This window comes from Dendrobates tinctorius, unplaced genomic scaffold (genome assembly GCF_039654945.1).
Source record: "Dendrobates tinctorius isolate UK_male_01 unplaced genomic scaffold, ASM3965494v1 ptg000403l, whole genome shotgun sequence".
NCBI lineage: Eukaryota > Metazoa > Chordata > Amphibia > Anura > Dendrobatidae > Dendrobates > Dendrobates tinctorius.
The window spans coordinates 1001486-1015793 of NW_027362068.1; the positions used below are offsets into that span (position 1 = coordinate 1001486).

General features: G+C 46.0%; 1 protein-coding gene across 3 annotated transcripts in view; it reads left to right on the forward strand.

Annotated features, from left to right (window-relative positions):
* Positions 1–14308, forward strand: part of DPP10 (dipeptidyl peptidase like 10) — a 763146-nt gene that overhangs the window by 319530 nt on the left and 429308 nt on the right. For all 3 annotated transcript variants that reach the window (XM_073563825.1, XM_073563827.1, XM_073563826.1), the window contains 5 exons: positions 326–480; positions 601–698; positions 12722–12845; positions 13000–13038; positions 14086–14193. In XM_073563825.1, coding sequence (XP_073419926.1) covers positions 326–480; positions 601–698; positions 12722–12845; positions 13000–13038; positions 14086–14193 — 524 coding nt within the window. The remainder of the gene's footprint in view (positions 1–325; positions 481–600; positions 699–12721; positions 12846–12999; positions 13039–14085; positions 14194–14308) is intronic.

Genomic DNA, 14308 nt, shown 5'->3' on the forward strand with positions numbered 1-14308 from the left:
GTCCTGGTACGCCATATTGCCATATTGTGTAGATGTGCACAGCTGTAGATAGATCAAAGCTCTGACAATCTGGATAGGAGGAGAGAACAAGAATCTACAGTATTAACCATTTCCTCTCTGTCGTTGACTTGCACCTGGGCAGTTTGTATGAAACATATATTGCTTGTGCCCCACACCGCGTCATAGTGTGAGCAGGGTCCGAGCACTATGGTGGTGGCACAGTATGTGCCTCTCTGATGCTGTAGGCAATGGCGGTGCTGGAGCTCACAAGGCAATAGCAGAGAGTTGATTCCAGTCACAGCGTCGTCCTGTGTGTCTATTCCAGAGGAGCTGCTGCACACCCACATCGCCCACTGGTGGTCTCCTGATGGCGAGAGGCTGGCGTTCCTCAGCATCAACGACAGCGCTGTCCCCAATATGATCATTCCGCAGTACACCGGCAGCCTGTACCCACTGGGAAAGCATTTCCCATATCCCAAGGTAACGGGAAACCTCGCTCTTAATCCACTCCTCCCATAATGTATTGCGACTTGTATTTTACAGCAGGATTTGGCGATAAATACTGTCTGTGACCCTCTTAGAAATGTCTTATTGTCTCAGGCTGGACAAACCAACCCCACTGTAAAGCTATTTGTGGCGAATCTTTATGGACCAACACACACCCTGGAGCTGATGGCGCCAGACAGCCTGCGCACCAGGTACTGACCCCAATACATGTGCGCCATCCATCACCTGTCCTCTGTAGAGATTAATAGGCACATATGTTATCGGGGGGGCTATACATATTCGCATGTTATACTGGGGGGACCAGCAAGTCAAAATATGGGGTATAATACACAAGGTGAATACACAATAACATGACACAGATACAGGCCTGGGGTATATAATACAGGACCTGAGGTATATAGTACAGGCTGATACAGGACCTGAGGTATATAGTACAGGACTTGAGGTATATAGTACAGGCTGATACAGGACCTGAGGTATATAGTACGGGACCTGAGGTATATAATACAGGACTGGGGGTATATAATACACTGAAGATAAAGGACCTGAGGTATATAGTACAGGCTGAAACAAGACCGGGTTATATAATACAGGACTGGGTATATAATACAGGGAAGATACAGGACCTGAGGTATATAGTACAGGCTGATACAGGACCGGGGGTATATAATACAGGGAAGATACAGGACCTGAGGTATATAATACAAGGATTGGGGTATATAATGCAGGCAGATACAGGATCGGGAAATCCAGGTGCTTCTCACAAAATTAGAATATCATCAAAAAGTGAATTTATTTCAGTTCTTCAAAGCAAAAAAAGTGAATCTCCTCTATTCTATAGAGCCATTACACACAGAGTGATCTATAACACCAGCTTCAAAAATGATTTTAAAATCCGAAATGGTGTCCTACTGAAATGTATGATCAGTAAATGCCCTCAATACTTGGCCGGGCTCCTTTTGCATCAATTACTGCATCAATGTGGCGTGGCATGGAGGGCGATCAGCCTGTGGCACTGCTGAGGGGTTATGGAAGCCCAGGTTGCTTTGATAGCAGCCTTCAGCTCATCTGCATTGTTGGGTCTGGTGTCTCTCATCTTCCTCTTGACAACACTCCATAGATTCTCTATGGGGTTAAGGTCAGGCAAGTTTGCTCCCAATCAAGCCCAGTGATACTGTTGTGTGTACACCAGGTATTGGTACTTTTGGCAGTGTGGACAGGGGCCAAGTCCTGCTGGAGAATGACATTTCCATCTTCTAAAAGTTTGTCGGCAGAGGGAAGCATGAAGTGCTCTAAAATGTCCTGGTAAACGGCTGTGCTGACTTTGGACTTGATAAAAGATAGTGGACCTACACCAGCAGATGACATGGCTCCCCAAACCATCACTGATTGTGGAGACTTCACACTAGACCTCCAGCAGCTTGGATTGTGGCCTTGCCACTCTTCCTCCAGACTCTGGGACCTTGATTTCCAAGGTCTAGTGTGAAGTATCCACAATCAGTGATGGTAAAGCGCTGCAGAATATGTTGGCACTATATAAATAAATATTATTATTATTATTATTATTATTATTAATAATGTGTGAAGTTACCTTGACCTGGCAGGAGAAATCCCTCTCCATCTCTGCCCATCTGGATTCCGGCTCTTCATGTAATTTCTGGTCCATTGACTTCAGCTCCCTACACAACAGCTGGATCATCCCGTCTGTAGCCTCCATAGATGGACAACTCCTGGCTGAACCTGTTTGTTTCATTACGCTGTCAGTTACACTGCAGATCAGTGCGCTGCATTTTAATGGGATCTCCTTCTACATACTATCCAGATCAGTGAATTTTGTTCTTCTGGGCCTGCCATGGTTATGTTTACAAGCACTGGTTATTGATTGGTTCTCCAGTCAGTTACTTCACTGGGGACCACACTATGCTTCCAACTGCCTGGCTAAGGTGACACCCAAGACTCCTCATGCGCCTTTGAACATTGTTTAGTTGCCCATTCAATAATATGCCTTGCAGACTTCTTCTGTGAAAAGAAGACTGAGGTCCTTCCACCCACACAGACCTTTTGACTGTGCTGTCATCCTTCTTCCTGGCACTTCCTGACCCCGGGGGCAGGTGTATCTTTCTCTGCCTGAGATTCGAGCCATGTTGGAATACATCCAAGAGAACTTGGCCAAGGGATTCCTCTTCTTCTGCCAGAGTCAGCTTCTTCTTCGTGACTAAGAATGTTGGTTCTCTATGCCCTATATAGACTATTGAGGTCTCAGTAAAATCACTGTAAAGACCAAGTACCTCCTGCCTCTGATTTCTGAGCTATTTGAGAGAATCCTAGACCTCAGAGAAACTTGATTCGTATCCGTAAGGGCGATTGATGAAATACAGCATTTAATACCCTTGATGGCCACTACGAGTATCTCGTCAAGCCCTTTGAGCTGTGTAATACACCAGCCATGTTTCAGAAGTTCATTAATGACATCTTCCAGGATCTCTATGTTTACGTGGTTGTGTATTTGGATGATTACTGATATTCTCCTCTGACCTTCCGTCCCACAGCCAGTATGTCCATCAAGTTCTGCAGGGATCGTCCCACCGAATGCCCACTCTTCTTTTACCGTGGGTGTAACATTACTCAGAGAACACAGGGTGAGGGTAAAACAGTGTGGCAATACTTTTTTGAACTACCGAACAGGCATATAACACATAGAACAGTCCCAGCAAAATACCAAAGATGGTGCACATTACAGAGTCACACCCTTCTGCTGATTCGCTGGGACAAGAGCAGCTGTTACTTCACAGCTTCCAGGGTCGACTACCCCACCTGTGACACGCACATAGAGAGGAGCTAACGACAATCTTAGGAAGATGACAGTCCATTGAGGTACGTGACCAGATGGCCCCACACTGGTTTCCCCAAACTTATCCATAGTGCCAGGTGACCGGATGGGCCCAACCTGGTTTTCCCAAACATATCCATGGTTCAGCAATGGTCAGTGTAGCAGATGTGTATTCTTCCAGCCTGGGCGTAGGTCCCCTAAGCTGGCATCCTGTAGAATGATAAATCTGTGTCCCTCGTGATAGAGCTATGGTGTCTTCTGTGCTGCTCTGGTCCTTTGGGTGTTTGGATGTCTTGAATGAATCTCTGGCTCTTATACAAAGGCATATAAACCAATTTTTATGGTTAACAATTGTCCTTCAATCAGCATTCACAGATAAGGGGAAGAGGAAGAATGGTGATGACCAACTTGCATACTTTGATAATGTAATCTATTTGCATAGTTTTTCCTCCTCTGTTTTGGAAGTCAACAAGCTATCTTGCCTGGACAATGCGTAATTAACATATCCTTGATGACTAGTGATGTTTGCTGATAACAGCACAATATGTTGCATCAAATGTCAACTTACAAGTCAATATTGCAGGCTTACACAAGCAAAAGCCTGTTTTCTTGACCAACCAGAAAGAAATTACACATATAGATAAGTCTATTCATTCTAGCCTACTAAAAATAAAAATCTAACCTTCCTGCAGTCTACCCAGCGGTTGAATCCTCAACAAGTCAGGTGGGCACTTTTCCATCCTGCAGAGAAGAATGTTAAAATGGATGTCCTGTCTCAATACTTTGATGTGACCAATTCCATGGAAGACCCAGTCACTTATTGAGGTAGCCCATGTCCTTTGACAGGAGGATATTCCTCCTAGCAAAAACTTTGTCCCTTCAACTAGAAGGAAGAAAATTCTGTCCTGTGGGCATGAGTTCAAGTGTGCTGGTCATATGGGCATACGTCAGTCCACCAAGCTGAATGCTCATTTCTTTTGTTGGCCCTCGATGGTCAAGGATGTCAAAGACTATGTAACCACTTGTTCACAATGTGCCAGAAACAAGTCTTCCATGGGTAAGCCTGCTGGTCTCCTCCAACTTCTGCTGGATCCTTCCGCTCTCCAGCAACATATCGCTAGGGATTTCATCACGGATTAACTGCCCTTCTCCAAGGGTTGCAACACCATCTGGGTTGTGGTGGATCAGTTCTTTTAAATGGCTCTTTTTATACCTCTAGCTGGTCTTCCTTCTGCTCCTAAGCTCGCCACTCATTTCTTCCAGCACATATTTGGTCTCCTTCTCCACATAATCTCTGATCGTGGAGTCCAGGTTTTTTTTTATAAGTTTTGGAGAGCCTTGTGTAAATTGCTGAATGTCCAGCTGGACTTGTTATCCGCATACCAACCACAGACCAATTGGCAAGTGGAACGAGTAAATCAGATCCTTGAGGGTTACCTTTGCCACATGATTTCTGTCCGTCAGGATGACTGGGTGCAACTACATCTCTTGGTGGAATTCTCATACAATAATAATGTTGGGGAATCTTCTGGAGCATCTCCATTCTTTGTGGTCTGCTCCCAGCACCCTCAAGTACCCTCTCCTATATCTGCTTAAAGAATATGGATCGATGACCTGTCATACGCCATCAGTATGAATACCTAAGCAGAGCACCACTCCTCCACACAGACACACACACACACACACACAGGCTGTCCCCGAAGCACGAGAATCTCATAAGCTGAAAATAAAGATTAAGCGACAACCACAAGATGGATTTCATCACCAGGTATCATTTTAATCAGTGTAACGGTGCCAACCTGACAGTATCTGTAGTTACTGTGCACAAACCTACTGACCGGTTCCCTTTAAGCAACTCAATCCGGTGACCTACAGACTTCTGTTATGATCGTGGCTTACCCAGCCAATGCTTCCATGTCGTCGAACCATAACGACGATGGAGTATGCGTCCCAGGTGATCATGGAATGTGGACCCACTGGACCACAGGGGGGACCCGGCCCTATCCGGACTAGGGAAGGGTAGCGACCGGGGTCTGTGGCAGCTGAGCTTGTGGACCAGATGGCCATACGCAGGACTAAAAGACACAGCACAACTTCAGGTATGAAGAAGCATAAAATTTACTTAAATAAAGCAAAAGACATGTAAACACCAGGTTCTGGAATATGCACATCACGAAGGAAACACATCTCAGGTTGACAGGCGAAGCAAGAGGTCATCACGGGTTGACGCAGTCAAGGGTCATCTGGCACGGGCATACTAGGATGGCCTCGCTCAGGCCTAAGGCGTAGCACAGGCATAGCAGGAGAACATCAGACACCGACCTCTGACTAGCTTCAAACAATGGCAGGAGGTCATCACGGGTTGAGGCAGTCCAGGGTTGTCTGGCACGGGCATACTAGGATGGTCTTTCTCTCAGGCCTAAGGCGTAGCACAGGCAAAGCAGGAGAACATCATACACCGACCTCAGGCAGACTTCAGATGATGGCTAGGGTCATTACGGGTTGATGCAGTCCAGGGTTTTCTGGCTCGGGCATACTAGGATGGCCTCTCTCAGGCCTCAGGCATAGCACTGGCACAGCAGGAGAGCATCAGACACTGACCTCAGGCAGCCTTCAGACAACGGCAGGAGCCATCACGGGTAAGACCCCAGGGAACCGGCAGGACATCAGAACATAAGCAAGACATGGATAGCACAGGTCCAGGAACGTTGGCACTACAGCATCGGGCATCATCTGGTCAGGTCCAGGACTCGCTGGCGGGACCGTCACCGGGAAAACAGAGCTGGGGACTCTCGGAAACCACCATGGAGGAATCCATCCAGGAACACGAGTGGGACCGGCTCAAGAGCACAATTTGGATCACCGGAACCAGGGACTGGACATCTGGACATTGGAACACGGACATACATCCGGACTCAGGCAGGACATCTGGACACAGGCAGGACATCGGAAAACAGATGGGACATCGGAACACCAACAGGACATTGGAACACGGACTGGACATTGGAACACGGACTGGATATCGGAACACGGACTGGACATCGGAACATCAGGGCACAAGCCGGACATCAGGTCATATGGAAGGACATCTAGACATCAGGACATCAAGGCATCAGGGGGACATCAGGACATCAGGTCTCAGACAGAACATCTAGACATCAGGACACCAGGCGAACATCATGACATCAGGTCTCAGGCAGGACATCTGGACTCGGATCTCAGATAGAACATCAGAACACTGGCATCGGACTCTGGACATCTGGCAGCGATCGACAGGCTCCGGACATCAGGCTGCGGACATCAGACTCCGGACAAAAGGCTGCAGTCATCAGGCTCCGGACAACTGGCAGTGATCGGCGGGCTCCGGGCATCGGGCAGGGAAGCGTAGGATCCGGACATCTGGCGGAGGACGTCAGGCATCGGACATCTGGAAGTGGTCGTCAGACACCAGACATCAGGCCGCGGCCATCAGGCTCCGGACAAGAGGCCAAGGTCATCGGGCTCCGGACATCTGGCAGCGACCTAAAAAGGAACTCAAGCGGTCTGGTGCAAGCCCCGCCGGGTTTGACTGGAACCGGCCGGGGATTGCACCGAATAACAAGCTGAGCACAGAGTAGCAGAAACTCAGGAGACACACCGGATTCCTACTTCCAAGATGAACCCAGGTTAGATCACAGAAAGTCAGCAAAGAGTCACAGTCACTCGGCACAGAGTTCAAGACACAGAAGGACTTCAGGAACATAACACAGCAGGAATCAGGACTAGGACTTCATAACACAGCAGGAATCAGGACTAGGACTTCATAACACTGCAGGAATCAGGGCTAGGACTTCATAACACAGCAGGAATCAGGACAAGCACTTTGGTACCAACATATAAACAGGATAAGTCCAGGAACTCAGACATCAGCTGTCCCAAAGCTGATAACAGACTGACAGAAATGGATATGGGTACTTCACCCCCCAGAGCAGGCGGAAGACAGGCATCAGCTCACCTAGAACTGCAGGCAGACAGACATAGCAAGACTCAGAAACGTGATGTGAAGCTCTGTCAACGCCACACAGGGCAGGGAAACTTTATATAGGAGCTGCCTCAGCGATAGGCTGGAGCAGCAATTGTAGCACACACCCATTCCTCATAAAAGCAGGGGAGGTGTGGCCGCGTGCACCCTAAGCACAGCCAGACATAAATCAGCATTGCAAAGGACACCTGGCAGCGGCTGCAAGCCTGAACACATGTCATTGGAATCACTGAAACTTGGTGGGACAATACACATGATTGGAATACAAGACTAGAAGGATACAACTTATTTGCAAGAAACAGACTTGATAAACGAGGAGGAGGTGTCGCATTGTATGTTAGAAACGCATATATCTGCACAGTGATTGAAGCTTCAGAGACTGGGAGTTCTGTGGAAACTGTTTGGGTAAGAATACAAGGACAGAACAATGGAAAGGACACCATTGTAGGCATTTACTACAGGCCGCCTGTGCAAGCTGAAGATATGGATGAACTCTTTATGCATCAAATGGCCAAGTTCTCCAAAAAATATGACATAGTTGTCATGGGAGATTTCAACTATCCAGACATTTGTTGGGAATCTCTCTCAGGCAAAACTAACAGGTCAAGGAAATTCTTATCCTCTCTTGCTGACAACTTTATCTTCCAAAAGGTAGGGGAGAAAACAAGGGGAACTGCTAACTTGGATCTAATCCTTATAAACAGGGAGGAAATGGTTGAGGAGGTAAAAGTGGCTGGAACCCTAGGAGGTAGCGACCATGCTATTTTAGAATTTTGGATAACTAGAGGAGGAAGACCTGTGAAGACTCAGACGTCAAGGTTAGATTTCAGAAAGGCAGATTTTAAGGGATTCAGAAAGAGAATTGGAGGGATCCAATGGCTGGATATCCTTAAAGACAAAAATGTCCAGGAAGGAGGGAAATCTTGAAAAATGAAATTCTCAAAGAACAATTGTTAACAATTCCGAAAAGAGGGAAGAATAGGAAGCATTTAAGGACGCCAGGATGGATGAACACAGAACTTAAGCACATGCTAAAAAGGAAGAAAAAAATGTTTATAAAATGGAAAGAGGGAGGCATATCTAAAGAAGAATATAATGCTGTCTGCAGAACCTGCAGGGCACAAATCAGATTATCTAAAGCTGACAATGAATTGAGGCTTGCAAGAGATGTCAAAAGCAATAATAAAGGATTTTGGGGATATGTCAAAAGTAAAAGAAAAGTCAAAGATGCTATAGGATTTTTACAGGATGAAAATGATGAAATGGTAAGACAGGATGTTGAGAAGGCCGAACTTTTAAATTCCTATTTTGCATCTGTTTTCTCTCAGAAAGGAAATGTAACATCAACTGTTCTTCACTGTCCTATTAAGGGAATAGAAGAATCCAGGATATCTATAAACAGAAAGATAGTGAGGAAACACTTAGCTAACATAAATGAATTCAAGTCTCCAGGTCCAGATGAATTACACCCCAGAGTACTGAAGGAGATAGCAGAAGAAATTTTTTAACCCCTCTCCATAATCTTTGAAAATTCTTGGAGAACAGGAGAAGTCCCAGAAGACTGGAGAAGAGCAAATGTTGTTCCTATCTTCAAAAAGGGCAAGAAGGTGGACCCAGGCAACTATAGGCCGGTGAGTCTGACTTCTATACCAGGAAAGATCTTTGAACAAATTATTAAACAACATGTATGTCAATACCTGGATAAGAATGAAGTGATTAAACAGAGTCAGCATGGGTTTGTAACTAATAAGTCATGTCAGACTAACGTAATTTCCTTCTATGACGGAATCACTGATTGGGTGGATCAAGGAAATGCTGTAGATATAGTATATCTTGACTTCAGCAAAGCATTTGACAAAGTATCTCATACAATCCTTATTGAAAAAATGACTAAGTATGGAATGAGAAATATAGCAAAAATGCCAATTTTTGGTCAAAAATGACACATATATCTCACCCCAAAACTTATATGTCTATACAGCAGTAAGTGAGGTTAAAAAATAACTTTTAATATTTAACTTAAAAGCTCCAAAACAATAATGTCACCAATAGTGATTAAAAGGATGCCAATAAATGGGTAATCCCAAGAAGAAGATGGGAACATCCAAACGCATCAATCAGGATATAAAACGTTGCTAATGTATCATGTCAGGCAACAATTTATAAACAGGATACAGCATTTAACAGTTAGCACACAATGCCATAACCAATTGCATATATATCTATTGTGTTTGGCTAAACCAAAAGGAGGATTATAGCCACAAAATACTAGAAGGTGAGATATATAAAATAGGAACGATCTCACCGGTTTTTGCAGACGGCCAGGAGTCTCCAGGGATACTCTGTGTACACACAGGGAGGTAGCAATAGGAAGACAATACCCTGTCAAATCCCTCAAAAACTAACCATCATCAGCTCACCCTATATTGCACATGCCCTGCACTTTCCCTTAGAAGAGCGCTTCTAAGGGAAAGTGCAAGGCATGTGCAATATAGGGTGAGCTGTGGACTGCCCTTGTAAGGGCAGGAGTCTGGGGATTCATGATGGTTAGTTTTTGAGGGATTTGACAGGGTATTGTATTCCTATCGCTACCTCCCTGTGTGTACACAGAGTATCCCTGGAGACTCCTGGCCGTCTGCAAAAACCGGTGAGATCGTTCCTATTTTATATATCTCACCTTCTAGTATTTTGTGGCTATAAACCTCCTTTTGGTTTAGCCAAACACAGTAGATATATATGCAATTGGTTATGGCATTGTGTGCTAACTGTTAAATGCTGTATCCTGTTTATAAATTGTTGCCTGACATGATACATTAGCAACGTTTTATATCCTGATTGATGCGTTTGGATGTTCCCATCTTCTTCTTGGGATTACCCATTTATTGGCATCCTTTTAATCACTATTGGTGACATTATTGTTTTGGAGCTTTTAAGTATGGAATGGACAAGGCAACTGTTAGGTGGATTCATAACTGGCTTAGTGATCGGACCCAAAGAGTGGTCGTAAATGGCTGCACATCCAGTTGGAAGAATGTCTCAAGTGGGGTACCACAGGGCTCTGTCCTGGGCCCTGTATTGTTCAACATCATTATCAACGATTTAGATGAAGGAATTGAGGGTAAACTGATTAAATTTGCTGATGACACAAAGCTAGGAGGGATAGCTAATACTAGAGAGGAGAGAGAGAGGATTCAAAAAGATTTAAATAAACTGGATTAGTGGGCAGCAACTAACAGAATGATTTTTAACAGGGAAAAATGCAATGTACTACATCTGGGCAATAAAAATGTAAAAAGCATATACAGAATGGGAGGAATAGGGCTAAGCAACAGCACATGTGAAAAAGACTTGGGTATACTAATAGATCACAGACTGAATATGAGTCAACAGTGTGATGCAGCAGAAAAAAAGGCAAATGCAATTCTAGGATGTATTAACAGAAGCATACAGTCTAGATCACGTGAAGTCATTATTTCCCTCTACTCCTCTTTGGTCAGACCTCATCTGGAATATTGTGTCGAGTTTTGGGCGCCACATTTTAAAAAAGACATCAACAAACTGGAGCAAGTTCAGAAAAGAGCAACCAGAATGGTGACCGGTCTGCAAACCCTGTCTTATGAGGAAAGGTTGCAGGATTTGGGATTGTTTAGTTTGCAAAAGAGAAGACTGAGAGGAGACTTAATAGCTGTCTACAAATATCTAAAGGGCTGTCATATTGTAGAAGGATCATCTTTATTCTCATTTGCACAAGGAAAGACTAGAAGCAATGGGATGAAACTGAATGGGAGGAGACACAGATTAGATATTAGAAAAAACTTTTTGACAGTTAAAGTGATCAATGAGTGGAACAGGCTGCCACGAGAAGTGGTGAGTTCTCCTTCAATGGAAGTCTTCAAACAGAGGTTGGACAGACATCTGACTGGGATGATTTAGCGAATCCTGCTTTGAGCAGAGGGTTGGACCAGATGGCCCAGGAGGTCCATTCCAACTCTACGATTCTATGATTCTATGATTCACATGTGGTAAGTCATGTACAACTGCAGAGGACCTTGCAACCCACGGATAGCTTTCCACAGCGGCAGCCAGGGACCACACAAGCGGGTGGTCATGCAGTGCAGCGGAGCCACACACGCATGTACGGCTATGCGGTGGAGCCGGGAACTGAGCAGCATCCACACAGGTAACTGACAACAGCATTCCAGCTCATTAGAGGGAAAGGAGCGAAGGGTTAAAACAGAGATATACAGAGTAATGCCGGGTAAACAGAGTACAAATACAGCGGAGTTACAACTTCAGCTCCCTGTGAGCCTACAGATCCCCAATTCCTTCCATGTCTCTCTCCTCAAACCGGTGGTTCTTAACCGTTTCTCCAAGTCGTTAACTCTGACCTCTATGCCTGTGCCTGAGGCAAATGATATCTTGGATTCCAAGAAGGTTCGGGGGAGGATCTTTTATCTAGTTAATTTAGAGTTTCAGTCCTGGAGTGAGGTCTTGGGAGCCATCTGACAACATCTATACCCCTGCGATTCTTCAGCGGTTTCCCCATCGGACTAGTCTAAGGAAGAGATGGCGTAAGAGGGGTACTGACATGGCGATTATCCATGTGCATTCTCAGCGCCGCCCCACTCACCATGGTCACCTTGTGGTGTCTCCTTACATGAGGTCGGTACAATGAGGTTTGTTTCCCACTGCACTCCTTTGCACTGCTAGTAAGTATGGTGGTTCCATCTGGCCATAGAGGAGCAGGAATTTAACCATGCTGTGTCCTGCATAGATCTGGCTCCCTGTCTTCTCCCATGCGAGCAGGCTCTATGTAAGGCAGCTCCTTCCAGCACCTCTTGCACGAACATTGGTTCCTATCTTGTTTGTTCACGTGTATGTTTTCTTCTGTATTCCGCTTCCTGTTGATGACCCAGCTAGTTCTCCCATCCTTCCTGACCTCTCCACCCTTGACCTCGGTTACTGCTACTGATCTTGTGCCGCTTGCCCAGACCTCGCACCTTCTGACCACATTTACGCTTTGCCCTTCTGTGCCACGTACCCGTTCCTCTGACAACTCTGGTCAGCAGACCGTAAGATTGCCATGGAGTGGTACCTGGCGACTACCTGCAGTCAAGCCTAACCTCCCCACCAGAGGCCCTAGTGAAAACCAGGCAGTCACTTAGTTAAATCCCTCCAAGGTCCACACCCACCAGCTTTACACTTTGTGACACCCTCGCCTCCTCTTTGTCTCCCCCTTACCATTTCTTTGTCTCCTCCTCGCCTTTGCCTCCTTCTCGCCTCCTCTTTGTCTCTCCCCTTTGTTTCCCTTTTCCTCATCTGTCCCTCTATCCTCTTTCACTTTCTTCCTCTTCCTCCTTCAGGGATTATTACATCACAATGGTGAAGTGGATCAGTAACACCCGGGCTGTGGTCAGATGGCTGAACCGGCTGCAGAACATCTCCATTCTCACTGTCTGTGAAACAACGACCGGGGCCTGCAGCAAAGTAAGAGGTTACATCACCCATATCTCTACCAGTAGGTGTCCAGGGACTCCACCATACTGCTGCTCCTGAGCCTCCCGGAACCTCACAGGTTGTGTTATTGGGGATTCTGGACTCATCACTTCTCACATTCATTGCAACAATTTTTCTGTTACAGAAATATGAAATTGTCTCTGAAGTATGGCTGGCAAAACAGGTAAAGATTTCCAGGACTGTAGATGCCGGGCGGCCGAGCAAAGAACGTCTAGTTTGCCAATTATCCTGAAATTCCAGCACCGTCCGTAAACATAGAGCAAGTTTTTGCACCGTCCGTAATAACAGCAATTAAGGCATCTGTTTTTTTAGGCTGCAGGAACTTCTACAGATTATCCTGACTGTGATTATCATGATTTTACTATTTCCAGTGACCGCAGTCGATGTCTCATATATTAGATTTCTGGACTGTGGACACAGATCACTGATAAGCAGAAGGATTTATTCTGGTTTTCCAATGTGTCAACATTAAGGACGCACAGGTGTGAGGGCTGGGCACAAAACGTAGTGGGAGGATGGTACATAAGGCGCTGAAGTGAGAGGGCGGGGAAAATGACATTTAGGTGGGACGGCAGGACACAAGACGCAAAGGCAGGTGGTCGGGGCACAGGAGCCAGGAAAACATTGCAGTAGTCGGAAGGGTTGGGGTGCAGGTTACAGGATGGGAAGACAGAGTATAGGGTGCCACATTAGAAGAACAGGGCACAGGAGGCTGTAGGGTGGGACACGTGAGCCAGTTGACCTGGGCATAGGGTACAGAGGTGGGAAAGCAGGTTATAGGGTGCTGGATCAGAAGGGTGGGGCACAGGATGCTGAGGTGGGGTGGCACAAGAGATAGCAGGGTGGGCCACGTTAGGTAGGAGGGAGGGGTGCAGGAAGGAAAAGCACAGAAGGCAGGAGGGTGGGGCACAGGAAGTCGAGGTGGGAGAGCGAGGCACAGGAGGAAGGAAGGTTGGGAACCGAGTGCTGAGGGGGAAAGGCGAGGTGGGTACCTGGAGTAATGATGGTGTAGGGCACATGGGTATAATATGTATGGCCACAGGGAGCTATGGGTTGACATAATAAGGCCAGCAGAAAGGCAATGTATTGCTGAAGCTGGCCACAATTGTTGCATGCAGAATATTACATAAGATAATCCCGACCATTACTGGAGAGAATATTTATGGTGGAGTCAGGGAAAGGTTGATGCTTTTTGATCTTTGTCCCACAGAATGAGGAACCAATATTTTCTAAAGATGGCAGCCGGTTCTTTATGACGGTCCCTGTGAAACAAGGCGGCCGTGGAGAGTTCCATCACATCGCCATGTTTAGTGTCCAGGTGAGAATATTTGTTGTTTCTTCTCTGGTCCCTTTGAGCCTTGAACCCCAAACTCATGTCCACATCACTGGAGAACATGAATTTACAGATTCTTTGGTCCCAGTGATAAAATGGT